Source organism: Artemia franciscana, chromosome 12, assembly GCF_032884065.1.
Source record: "Artemia franciscana chromosome 12, ASM3288406v1, whole genome shotgun sequence".
Classification (NCBI taxonomy): Eukaryota; Metazoa; Arthropoda; class Branchiopoda; order Anostraca; family Artemiidae; genus Artemia; species Artemia franciscana.
In genome coordinates this window covers 10382925-10396990 of record NC_088874.1, presented here as the reverse complement: position 1 = coordinate 10396990, position 14066 = coordinate 10382925, and the positions used below count along the sequence as shown (strand labels likewise).

The following is a 14066-nucleotide window of genomic DNA, read 5'->3' as shown; positions in this document are numbered from 1 at the left end:
TATATATATATATATATATATATATATATATATATATATATATATATATATATATATATATATATATATATATATATATATATATATATATATATATATATATATATATATATATAATGTATTACTCAATATCTAGGGTGAAAAAATCTAGCCGCCTAAATCCGTTGGGATCATGGGATCAATACTAGCTGAAAAGCAATCCTTTTTGTAAAATTCAGGAAGTTCATTATAACAGTGATTGATTTCTTGTGGGTTGATGCAAAATTTTGCAGACCCAGAATCTCTGAATGAGCAATCGATAAATTTTGAAATTTCTATAAAGCCTTTCACGCTTGATAGTAGCTTGAATCTTTTATCTCTATCCTGCATTTTTTATTTTCTTTATATTTTTTTTTTTTTGCGTTTTTTATTTTGCATTTTTTGTTTCTTTATAGTGTGCATATGATAATTGCGATGACCTTAAACGATGAAAATAATGGCTACATACTTTTTGCGTTACCCACCTAATGTTCGATTTGTTTAAGTGTGAAAGGTTACACGTAACGTAACTTCGCCAGTTAGCATGGCCTATTACGTACGTAATGTGAAAGTTACTTTACGGAGAAAATTTCTTCCGTAACAAATGTTATGTAAAGTAGGCTCAAATTCAACTTAGAATTTCAGTTTATTAAAGTTTATGTTGCATTAGGTAAAAGTCAATATAGCAGCAACAAAATTGAATTTCTTGATGAACAAGTGATTAACTGTGAAGGCAATATTTTATAAACTTTACCCTGAAAGCCTTTCATGCTTTATGCTAGCTTCAATCTCTATCTCTATTACACATTCAAATTTTTGAACAGTTAATTTGTGATGATTTAGACAATGATTGGGGGTATTTTATAAAACTTGTATAAAATTGAAAGGTTGTACTTATTGTGACACTTGACAGAGAAAATTACGTACTTAGTGTTGAAGCAACTTAAAACACCGAATAGAAACGATTCTTACTCTTAACTGACTAGAGCTAGCTAAAGTTTTTTATATAAAAAAAACACTATAAAGATTTTTTTTGTTTTTTAGTGAGCCTCGATTTCATTTGCCAGAAAATCCAACTGTACCAATTATAATGGTAGGACCGGGTACAGGCATCGCACCATTCAGGTCTTTCTGGATGCATCGGGCAGAACTGATGAAAGGTAATTTTATATAATCTAACAGCTATGATCGAATATCGAGAGCCTTGAGAAAATAAGAAGAACTTCAGGAATGGTTTCAGAAAGAGGCTGTGAAATGTCGAAATCCAAAAAAAAAAAGCAACCAAAAATATGTTTGTTTTTTTTTCACCTTATTTTTGGAAATCATTTTTCTTTATTTATTATTATATTGTTTTTCTTAATACTTTTTGACCTTTCCCATTGTCTTTATGAATTACTTGTGAAAAAATCTGGTGTCCATTGTTGGCTAATATTGTTTTGTTTTTGTTTTTCGATTTACTTGCCTTGAAGAAGTTGTCAGCCTTTGGCTCGGTGTCAGTTTATGAATTATATACTAATGTTATTTCTTACTTTTTTCAAGAATAGTCTAATTAAATAGTTTTAGTTAATAACCATAGGCTATTCCCCAGCTATATCAAGATGTGAAGTTAGAGAAACTGTACAATATCTCCTATTAGATTGGTCCAGACTTAGCAGATAAGGTGTAGTCTGTTATTATCATTATTAATTTTTTTTTCATCCAATCCAAGCTGTTTGGGCTTAATTTTAATATTCACTGTTTGGGTCAAAGCCTCACACCTCAAATTGGCCCAAAGTCCCCTTTCTAGATAAATTAAGAAACGGGACCACAAATATGTGTCTTATTGTGAAAATTTCTAATCTTAAAAATCTTTATGATACTCACTTTTTTTTATTTCACCATTTTGAGTACTTTTCGACCTTTTCAACTATCTTTGTAGATTACTTGGGATAAAAGCTGGTATTCATTGTTGACTAATATTGTTACTTTTGATCTGATTCATTTCACTCTGTGTCAATTTGTAATAATGCTAACACATCAATAGTGACAAATCCAAATATAATTTTAGTTGGACAACATCTGGGTGCAGCTATTTTCTATGGAGGGTATAGAACCCAAGAACTAGATCTTTACAGAGAGGAGAAGCCATACAATTTCCGAGTATTTGAAAGCCATCTCTTTACAGAGAATATGAAAGCCATACAATTTCCCGATGCATATAGCTCTGAAGGTTTACAAGGATGTGCCCCAGATCGGGTGTTCGTGAACATTCGATCATCCAAGTGGAGACCTGAATGCAAACCTGAAATTTTATTCGGTTACGATCAGGTACGTGCAGCCTTTATTTTAATGTTTTAAGGAGGCCGTTTGTCACCGTTAATTTTTGGGAAGAATCTTTAGAACTTAATTTTCTTTCGGAGAAATTCTAGGAAGTCAAGATAAAATTAGGGATTCGTGAAAGAGCTGCAATTGAGTTGATTAATTTGTAATGTATTTGGTATTAGTAGTGTATTGGTATTTGTAATGTAGATGAAGCCGTGTTTGGATTTAGTAATAATTTTTTTCCAGGTCCTGATGCAGATGAAGATCAGAAGTAACAAACGTCGAATCTATAGTTTCTTGAAAAATAGTCGTGGCGGTCATATTTATGTATGTGGAGATTTTTACATGGCGAATGATGTCAAATCGGTTATAGTTTCAATATTTCAAGAATATGGAAATATCAACGCGGATGAAGCTGCATCGGCTGTAGAAAACCTCATTGTAAGTTTTATTATCAGATACAATTTAAATATTCTCTTTCATACAGCAAAAGTCTTTCATAAAGCATAAAATCACGTTTCATACTGCCTTTTGTGCATGAGTGAGCATGAGATGTTACGTTGACTTTTATTGCCACTTTCTTGTAATTCCCCATGTATCAGTAATAGAGGCTTGCGATCAAAAACTGCTTAATAATTTTTTATATTTGTTATAGAATCTTATTTGTTGAAAATAGTATTCAAATACCCCTATGACGTCAGTTTTTTTGCAAATCATATTTTAAGCTTAATTTTGCGTGAGGATAGGCCAAGGGGTATAAAAGACCGGAGCTCTTTTCATGTTGTGTGATGGTCTAGAGTCATACACTCTGTCATAAATTCCTACTTCCATCCTTGGATGGGAAAGCCTGCCTGTCTGTCCTTATATTGATGCTGAAGTAGACTTTTCATGAGCTTGCTTGACTAGAATGGGGACTGCAAACATGGCTTCAGGGTGAAATTGAAGAGTTGCATCCCCTCAAAAAAATAATAGCCTAGTAAACGACACAGCTGTGCACTGAATTTAATAGTTTCCCTGTTAGTACAGGACCTAAGCTTTGACGGAATATGGCTGATGTTTTAGTGAGAGGGTACCATATTACTACTTTTACTTCTTTGTGAGTGGTGAGACGGTACTCTAGATCCTAAGATCTAGGATAAGGTCCTAGATCCAAAGACTAGAATTTTCAGGATTCAAGACCAACTATTTATCAAGATGGCATCCAGAATTTTTCCACTTTCAATGTAGGTTTACGCCACCCCTTGAGAAAATAATAGTCTAGTATATTACTATTAATATACTAATAATAGTCTAGTATATTATCTAGTACTATTAGTCTAATAGTCTAGTAAATTACACAAGATTGGACTGTATTTGAATAATGGAGTATTTTTCTTGGGTTAAGGTTGTTTTGGTAGATTTTTTTAGGCTGAATAACTTCTTCCTAGCTTTGTTATTTATTTGGATTGTCCCTCCATTGCAGTGTAATATCTGTGGACATGAATATATAACGAGTTGGAGCTAATATGATCGGGATAGTTTGAGTGAAATTTCGACTCTTGTTGATAGGAACGCAGTACCAAGTGCTAAAAAAACATACAATGATATATATCCACTGGATTTGTCACGAGAAATAGTCAAAAAATTTCAGTATTAAAAATTACATAACAATAATAACATAGTAACTATTAATTTTTCAGCAGTCATTTTTACTAATTTTATACTTAAATGAGCTGTTAGACCTTGTCCCTGTTGGAACAGATGCGCAAACAAACAAAAATCCTGAAGTTATTTTTACCCCGTCATTTTGTTCATCAAGATTGATATAATAATGTCTCTTATTTTGTTATTTTCTAAGTCGCTTTGGTCAAATCACTTTGGCCTCTGAGCATTTCAAGGGACAAAAATATTTAAATCTTAAACTTTAAAAATTAAAGGATCATCACATCTAGTTCAAACACGTGTATTCATTGATTGACTCGTTTATTGGGCAAAGTAAACTTTGCAGTTTTCCAAGGGCCAAGGTTGGCTCTTTTTTAATTAAACACCTCCTGTTTCAATGTATGTATAGGTGTTATTCCAAAAGCAAAGAACTCGGTTCCTTGAAATCTTTACTAAAATATGTTTTCATTCTAGTATTAAATTTTTTGGTATGGACAAAGACATATTTCTAAATGAATTTAAAATAAAATGCATTCAAAGATTATAAACTACTGTCCTATAGGAACAATCGTACTAGAAACTTACTTGGTGATTTTAGTATAAAAGTGATGTATCTTTGATATATAATAAAATTCTCTTAAATAACCTGTCTTTTTGGCCTGGTTGTTATTTGAAATACAAGTTGTATTGTAATGATAATAATTCATATCTATCCCATGTCATATGCGAAAATGACTGTTGCAAAGTATAACAAAATAAGAAGAGAATACACTGCAATTCATTTTTACATGAAAACTTAAAATTTCACAAGAGCAGAGTAAACATGGGAAAAAAAACAATCGAGATATCTTGAGTCAAAACTAAAACACAGGGTTATATGTGTAGGTACGCGTGTGTGGATGAACTGGTTACAAGTTCCTCTTTTTGTTTCTCTTATTCATTTACGTGTGCAATTTTCTGCCCGTCCGACATCAAATGATTAACCTTTTTTCTGTAGCTACACTTGCTTTTTATGGCACTTGGTATTTACCAAGTGACGTATAGCGATTGCAATTTCTGTCCGTCGATCTATCTGCATGTCTGTCTGTCTGTCTGGTGGGCGTCTGTCGGTCCCGGTTTTGCTAGTTTGTGCCCTTCCAGATAATCTAGGACGATGAAAGTTGGCAGGCTTATCAGGGACCAGACCAGATTAAATTAGAAATGGTCGGTCCACCGAGTCGACCACCAGCAAACGAGATAGTTGAGAAGAATGATAGTGTGGCTTGTTGGTCTAGTGGTATGAATCTCGCTTAGGGTGCGAGAGGTCTCGGGCTCGAATCCCGGACCACCCCAATTTTTACATGAAGAAGATTCGAAACTAGATACGTGATCAATATAGCGATCGCTGAGAGCTGGTTGGCGTATCTGGGACCAGACCAATTAAATTAGAAATAGTCGCTTCCCTGATTCGACCATCTGGGGGGGGGGAGTGGAAGGACGGTTGATTCGGAAATATTAGAAAAAATGAGGTATTTTTAACTTATGAACGGGTGACCGCATCTTGATGAAATTTAATATGCAGTAGGATCTCTTGTCTCAGAGCTGGGTGGGGGGATTTCCAATGCTTTGGCGATTTCGGTGCTTCTGGAGGAGCTAGGACGATGAAAATTAATTGGCGTATTAGGGACCTGCAGAAATTGCCTTGATAATAGTTGTTTCCCCGATTCGACCATCTGGGGGAGGATGTTGGGAGGGATAAATTGTGAAAATTGAGGTATGTTTATCTCATTAATGGGTGATCAGATCTTAATGAAACTTGATATATAGAAAGATGTTATGTCTCAGATGTTCTATTTTCAATTCGAAGCGGATCCAGGGACATTTGAGGGGTGAATGGGGGAAACAGAAATCTTGGCAAACGCTTAGAGTGGAGAGATCGGGATAAAACTTGATGGAAAGAATAAGCGCAAGTTCTAGATACGTGATTGACATAACCGGACCAGATCCGACCTCTTCGGGGGAGTTGGGGAGATTTCTAGTGCTTTGGCGAGTTCGAGAATAAGCATAAGTTCTAGATGCGTGATTGACATAACCGGACCGGATCCGATCTCTCGTCACAAGTGCCATATGAGCTCTTGGCTTTCGTTACCTCTTCGTTATATTATCTGCAGTATTACTTAGGTATGCGCTATTGAATGATTTTTTTTTTACGAAAAAACTTTTTGTTTCACTCCTAACGCTTATTCTACTCCTAGTTATCTGGGATCTGAGATACTTTTAAATTTTTAATTCTCTCTGTTTTTATTTTTGCTTGAGAGTGAAACCATTTATGTCAAGAACAGTTTTTTTGTGTATCTCTATTTGTGCATGTATAAAGGTGGCTATATTCCTCAATGGTATTTCAAGGGTAGAAGTATATCACAAGCTGTCGTATCGAACTTGGGAATAGTCATATTTCAAGATCAGTCGATATGTCTTAAAGCCACTTGTCAGTAGGTGCAACTATTGTGCTATCAGAGAAAAGGAAGGGAAATAATATCTATTTTTATGATGTTTCAGTATAAAGTTGCTTCGTTTCTAATTAATTGTGTATTGTTTTAGAATAGCGGCCGTTACCATGAGGATATTTTTGGTATTACTGTTGGTGCACGGAAAACTCACTTGGAATATAAAAGAAAAGCTCGTTTAATGAAGGATAATGCAGTCTGATTCAACTGTTAGTTAAATGTGTTCAAACATTTGTTTGATTTAAATTGGTTTGACTGTTGAAAGTGATGTTGTTCACAAACATTTGGAATTTATTGGTTTTAACTGCATTATAAATCTTTGACCTTAATAAACATATAAGACTTCTCATAAGTGTTCCGACTTTTCGTGTATTTTTCTTACGCGTTGGTGATTCAACAGATTAAATCTGATTTTGCTTTGCCAAAAAGGCTATAGATGTTAGATGGGATTTAGATGAGTGCCTTCCGTTATTTAAGAATAACTATTGTCTGGTCATAGCCTGTTTTAGATATCTGTTGATGCACCATTCTGGTAACTTAAATTTGCTGTTACCATTTAAAATTTAGTCTCGCTACTGGATCTTTTACATTTTGTAAGTAGAGTAAATGCGTACAAGGTGTCCCATTCTGTAGCTCTTGCATTAAACTTTGATTTTGTTTCGGATCAACGCTGCAGCCTTTTTTTTTCAGTTCTGTGGTCTGTAGCAGTTCATGTCAACCTTGTACTTTCAGCCGACTTTCAGAAAGCATTTGACCTCATAACTAATTTTCTTGCGGCCACGATCATAAAAGTTATGGGTGTCAGCAAACGTTCTCTAGCTCAACTTCTGTTTTTTTTTTTTTTTTTTTTTTTTTTTTTTTTTTTTTTTTTTTTTTTTAAGCGAATGCAGTGCATACACCCATTGATTCAAGGGGATATTACCTCAGAATGACTAACATAACCTGCTGATCCCTTCAAGGAGCCGAACTTGCCGGTTCTATCTTTATATGCCTGATCAAGTTTGTGCTAGCATATCTTGATGAACGATTCAAAAATGGAGATGAACTCTGTTTTATTTTTAAATATTTAGTAGCTAATTAAGTGATAGAAAAGCAGCTCAGTGATCCTCACCATTTTTTTCAATAGAGTTTTAATAAACAGTTTCAACTTGGACGGAATCTCAAAAATCTACTAATCAAAATTTCACTTCATAACAACGTAGCGTATCTTTCCACTTTTAAAAGCTTGATATATTTTGCTTAAATTATTGAAATCACGATTTTATAAGAAAAAGTCTATTTGTTTATTTCCTCTGCTGCCATATCTATTTATTACACTGTCAATATCTACCTCAATATTTTGGTGAACATTTATAATGGCTGGTCCTGTCAGTTTGGAGCTTTTCGTTAGTATTTCCTCTTCTATTCATCCTAAAACATCCGAATAAAGACAAAAATCGTCAAAAACATATGAGCTCTAATAAGGATGCATGTAGGTATGTGCTTCAAACTAAGTACATGAGTTGAAATATCCTTAAAAAGACCAAATAGTTATGTGTTGCTTATTTTTGTATTTCATTGGTATAGATTAATGATTTAAATTTACGGGGTTTCACGCTGGGGTAGATTTCTAATTAATTTTGTTTTAGTTTTGAGATGTTCAGATATTCAGTTCACACGTTTAAATCTCGATTTGTCTGTTGAGCACAAAAATAAGAATTTGAAATTCTTTTAGCATTAGGTATTAAGAAATTCCTTTAGAAAGAAATTCTTTCATTAGAAATTCTTTTAGTATTTAGCATTAACTAAAAGAATTGTCCTGTAAAAATTTTGATATACTAGAAACTATTCGTAACAGCATGATTGGATGGCATGTATCAAAATAAGTATAAACATTCTGAGCAGTATATATAGCAGTTTATACAATTTTATGGACAAATATGTGCAATCTCTATACAGAAACATAGCTATATTTTGTGACTGTTTGGTATTGAGAAGGAGAGAAATTCTGAAGTAATATTCTTGTTGTATTCCGTTTCTGTGGCTAACTCAAATGGTGTGAATTTCCACTTTTTTTCATCATTTCGATTGTGAATGTTAAAACAAAGTGCTATTCTGCTTATAAAAATTGAGGATTCAGAGAACCATCTATACTGGCTTGATAAAAAAAAATCACAAAATTATTTGCCTTCTTTTATAAACAATTTTTCAAAAATCTAGTTATCTTAAAAGATTACTCCGACCTTTGAAGGAGTATTTCGACTCATATACTTAGTTTCAAGTGGACACTTATACAAACCTTTATTAAAGTTCAGATATTGCTGAAGACTTTGGCCTTTATTTTAATGTTTTAGGATGAACAGAGGAGGCGATATGTCATATAACGCAAATCTTTAATTAGATGGAAATAGGCTGTAAAGTGGTCACCATTTGCTCACCGAAATCCAAAACGTGAACCAATAATACCTTCGCACTTCTAATAGTGCACCTCACGAACTTCTCATTGGTTATATTTTGTGCAAAATTTGGTCTCGGAAACTTTAATGAGTTTTACCGTATCAGAAGTTCTGTTCATGATCATGATACAAGAAGATGTAATAACTTGGTTGTGGGTATTGAAAGTAGTGAGATCTAGTTTTACTTTGAAGTATCTTGGCCCTTCCAAATAGAATTTGCTTCAAGTGAGCGTCAGGGCGGCTTAGCACCTCTCACAATTAAAAAAAAAAGTTAAAGTAGTATTTCTTGGGGAATTATTTTTTTTTTAGTTTTTCTTATTCTTGGGGGTGGGGGGACTGTGAATGGGTTATAGGTCTGGAGGGAGGAGCGGGTTGAAGGGGTTGGGGTGGATAGAGCTGTATTTTGATGGTGGTTTCTACCCTGGGGGTTTTTGAGAGCAGGTGATTGTCTTTTCTTTCTTTTTTATTATTGTTATTCTAATGAGTCCAGGATGCTTCTAAAAACATTTATGTAGCTATTATTTTTTTTTATTTTTTTAATTTAGGATGCCTTTAGGAATGTTTATATAGTTAAGTGCTACGCGTAAGCAAAATCTAAGTTTTTCCCTAGCATAGTGAATTATATTTTTGTTTATTATGTTAAAAAAAGTCAAAGTCAAGTCAAAAAAGTCGAAGTCACACATTTACTTTCTATTAGACAAATCATTTATTTTCTATTACACAAATCCCCTAAAAAACAACAATGTTTTAAAAACCACCCCGCTTCGCAAAAAAAGCAAACCCAAATTTTATGACAGGCAAAAAAGGTAAAGATATCAACTTCTTCTCCACTGTGCCAAAGAAAGACTCAAAAAAATATTTTGAACAGTAAAAGTTGTTTAAAGATTAAATTTGTTCCGCCTCATTGTAACAGAACAATCCTGAAATACCATTTCGATAGCCTAAAGAAGTTAGGATTTTAAATTTCCCCTCTTTGTTGTTAAGAAATGAAGATTTTTGCCTCCCAGTTGCCTTTTGTGGTAATACGGACAGATTCCTTTGAAAAATCAAAATTTAATTAAATACTTTAAGGCAGTATACGTCATCATTAAAATCTGATAGAGACCACACAAAGTAACTGAAACTTTGTTTCAGACTTGTCTGCAAAATGAAATAGTATTAACAATTAAAAACTTATAAATAACTGAACTGTTGAAAACCAATTACAAAAAAAAAAAAATACCTTTCATACCACCGCCAACCCGAACAAGCAGTCCCAGCCCCAAATCCATCACTACGTAAGGGTGGACGCGCCATCACTACGTAAGGGTGGAACTCAAGCTATCCACATGTTTGATTTTTGTTACCTAATACATAGTTTTCATCTTTATATTCTCTTAGTCTAGGCAGCCTAGTCTTCTTTATATTAATTTTAAACCAGTAATTAATCATCATTTTATCATCATATTTTTAAAATATTCATCCGAACTTTTTAAACACTGGAAAAAGAACCTTGAGGCTAGCTATTCCACTTTCCACGTCTTTGCTGCAAGTGATATCTTTGCTAACAACCCACAAAGTTGTTTCAGTAGACCTTTTTCCAGCCATAGATTTAATTGTCCATTTTTTTCATCCTTACCTAAGAAAGTTTTTTTCACGGCTTTTGCTGTAATTGTTTAGACTCATACAGGTTATATACAGGTATACCATCAACACAGAAATACTATAAACTATTTTGTGGAAGGATATCAAATGCTTTTTGTGATATTAGGCACTCTCTTTAAATTATATTCAAATTTAATTATGTATCCATTTTGAAAAACGAAGTAAAATTGACCATTGGACAAAGTTGTTCCAAAGTAAAAAAAAAAGGAACTTATTCCAACCATAGATTTAATTGTCCCTTTTGTTCCTCCTTACCTCAGAAAGTTTTTTTCGTGGCTTTTGCTTTAGCAGTTTAGATTCATACATTATCTCATTTCTTAAGGTTTTATAGAAAACGAATATGTCTTTTCCAGTTTCCAACCACAGATCACTGTTCAAAATTCCATTTACAGATCAATGTGATTTTCTTTCTAAACGCCTGTAAATTTCCGATTTTTTGGATCTACCTCTCGATATGTTTTTCATACTGATATGTTTTTTCACAGTACTATAAACGCTATAGACAACTTATAGATTTTATAGATCTCATGTAAAAATTTTTGATCACTTAAAAACGTTTTGGATATCCTCTAAATGATCTAGAACCCTTATAAAGACTTACACCTATACAATCTTTATAAATGCTCTAGATAGCTTACAAGCTCTTTAAAACAAGATTTAAATGCTCAACATCATTTATAAATCCTTTTGAGGACTTACGAACACTTTACATCCCTTAAAAACGCTTTATATCACTTTTAAACTCGTTAGATCTGTTTCAAACACTTTAAGTCTCTTTTAAACACTTTACATCACTTCTTTGGTTACAAACTCATACAAAAAACTTACAAACTCTTTAAAACAATCCCGAGATCAGTTCTAAACGCTTTAGACTACTTATAAACGCCAAATCCACTTACATTTTTTTCCGATTACTTGTAAGCGCTTTTGAAGATTTATAAATGCCTTAAAACGATTATAAGCACTTTTGATCAACTGTAAACGTTTTAGATCTCTAATAAACACTTTAGATCACTTATCAAGGCTTATAAAATGCTTTTGATTATTCAGATAACGCATAAAAGTTTATATCATTTTTGAACGCTTAAGAACACTTTTAAATGGTTTAAAACAATTATAAACGCTTACACTTTAAATTCTCTTATACATTCTTAAAATTTCTTATAAACACTTTAGATCACTAATAAACGCTTTAGATCACTTATAAACGGTTGAAATCACAAGCAAACTCTTTATCATAAATAATAATATTAGATTTCATGCTTCTAATCACTCATGTACTTTTGAACCACTTAGAATACTTTAGATCATTTATAAGTGCTTGTATCGCTTATAAATGCTTTAGACCATCTATAAACATTTTAAATGCTTATAAATGCTATACATCACTTATAGATCCTTTTGAGGACTTATAAACACTTATATCCCTTATAAACGCTTTATATCACTTTTAAACTCGTTATATCTGCTTCAAACACTTTAAGTTACTTTTAAACTCTTTAAATCACTTCTTTGCTTTAGATCATTGATAAACACTTTAGACCACTTGTAAACGCATTAGATCAGTTTTAAATGTCATGAAAAGGATCAATCTTCGGTGAATACATTGTTAATTTTTCCTTCTGAAGGCATTAGTAACTGCTTTAGATCACTTAAAAGTGCTCTAGAATAGTTATGAATGATTTATAATTTATAAACGTTTTAGATCTTTAATAAGGGCTTTATATCATAAATAAATTCTTCAGATCACTCATAAACGCTTTAGGTAAATACGTTCTGAGACCATACTGGCTATGCATGACGTATGAAAACAAAGAAAGGGAATAAAAAATGAAAAGAGAAAAAACACATAGGTGAAAAAACGAGGATTTTATCAGCCAGTAGCTAAATGTGAAAAACAAGCAAATATTTCGACAAGGACCTCCGCCAAGTCGTCCTCAGTGCTCAAAAAAAAAAAAAAAACAAGGAAAAAAAAATAACAGCAAAATCTAACCTTTATAAGTGAACTACACGAGAGGAAGACAGATACTCAATTTATTAGGTTACTAATAAACGGAGTTTATTAGGTTACTAATAAACTCTTTAGATCACATATAAAGGCTTAAAAATAGCTCTTAAACTTCGAATTGAGATCCAATTGCCATGAAGTAGCCATGGTTAATGAAAAAAAAAAAAAAAGATAGATAGCCTGAGTCAGAGGCAAAGCTGGCATAAGTCTTTTTCTAATGATGTTATTTTCACTTGTTGATAGATAGTCTTTCATCCATCAATCCCAGGGCAGAAACAAGTGCTTTCAGATATAGGCTTATATAAGGAACTTAAAGCGTTTTTAAGTTTTCGAAAGTGTTTATAGGTGATCTAAAGCATTTATAAGTGATCGAAATCATTTATAAGCGATCTAAATTAGTTATAAGTGATCTGAGGCGTTTAAATAATCTGAAGAGTTTACACGCAATCTAAAGCGGTTATGAGCGATTGAAAGAATTAATAAGTGATCTAAAGCGTATATAAAAAATTGAAAGCGTTTGTAAGTGATCAAAAAATTTACAACTATTCTAAAGCATTAACGTGTGCTCTAAATTGCTTATAAGCGATCCAAGAGCGTTTATAAGCTATACAAAACCTTTTTAAGGGATCAAAAGCCTTTATAAGGGGTCTAAAGTTTTTGCAAGTCATCAAAAGCACTTATAAGTTACCTTTAAGCGTTTATAAGTTATCTAAAGTGTTGATAAGTGATCTAATACGTTTAAAACTGATCAATGGTGCTTTAATCGGTCTAAAGCATTTATAAGTGTTCATGAGTGTTAACAAGCAACCAAAAGCAATCATTTTTAGCCTTTGTAAGTAATCATAAAAAGTGTTCATAAGTAATCTCGAGCTTTGAATGCGCCTCAGTATTATAGGTGTTTTAAAGCGCTTATAAGCGAACTAAAGCGTTTATAAAGATTTTAAAGCATGTATAATAATTCCTGGCTTTTATAAGTATTCAAGAGCTATTATAAGCTATCAACCGTTTTCAAGTGATCAAATAAGTAATGTATTGATTTTACAAGTGGCCAAACGTGCTTATGAATAATCTACAGCATTTATAACCGGTCAAAAAAGTTTACAAGTAATCTAAAGAATTTATGAGTCATCTATGGTGTTTAAAAATGAACTAAGACGAAATTATTTAAAGCGCATTTAACTCATCTTAAGTGTTACCTTGCAAGCAGTGATGGATTGTTTGACTGCTGAGGTCCTTGAGCTTACTGGTAATTTTGAAAAAGACAACATATAAAATTGTATCATTCCTTGTCTTGTTCAACTTGCCATTAGAAATAACGAAGAACTAAGCTTGGTTTTTACTTTCAAATTCCTCTCCTGCTTGCTTTCACTGCCTTTTAAGGAATCTATTCAGAATGGTAGCCGAAGAGCATGTTCCAAGTACAAGACTTTTTTACAGATCCATATTCGATATACGCCAACAGTCAGTTCGGGTTTTTCGCCTGACATTGTCTGCACTAAGGCTTACAATACCTACCGCTTGAAATGAGAGGTC

At 32.8% G+C, this 14066-nt stretch overlaps 1 protein-coding gene across 1 annotated transcript; it reads left to right on the top strand.

Annotated features, from left to right (window-relative positions):
• Positions 1-1061: 1061 nt before the first annotated feature.
• Positions 1062-6798, top strand: LOC136033666 (nitric oxide synthase-like protein). Its single transcript, XM_065714498.1, has 4 exons — positions 1062-1178; positions 2066-2325; positions 2566-2760; positions 6541-6798. Exons 1-4 carry the CDS (start codon positions 1109-1111, stop codon positions 6646-6648), a joined length of 633 nt encoding a protein of 210 aa, XP_065570570.1. The 5' UTR covers positions 1062-1108; the 3' UTR covers positions 6649-6798.
• Positions 6799-14066: the final 7268 nt, after the last annotated feature.

Excerpts from the sequence above, each read along its gene's own strand:
- LOC136033666 (XM_065714498.1), top strand. The coding sequence starts at position 1,109 with ATGGTAGGACCGGGTACAGGCATCGCACCATTCAGGTCTTTCTGGATG. Across the intron at positions 1,179-2,065 it reads TCGGGCAGAACTGATGAAAG|TTGGACAACATCTGGGTGCA; the intron begins GTAATTTTATAT and ends ATATAATTTTAG. Across the intron at positions 2,761-6,540 it reads CGGCTGTAGAAAACCTCATT|AATAGCGGCCGTTACCATGA; the intron begins GTAAGTTTTATT and ends GTATTGTTTTAG.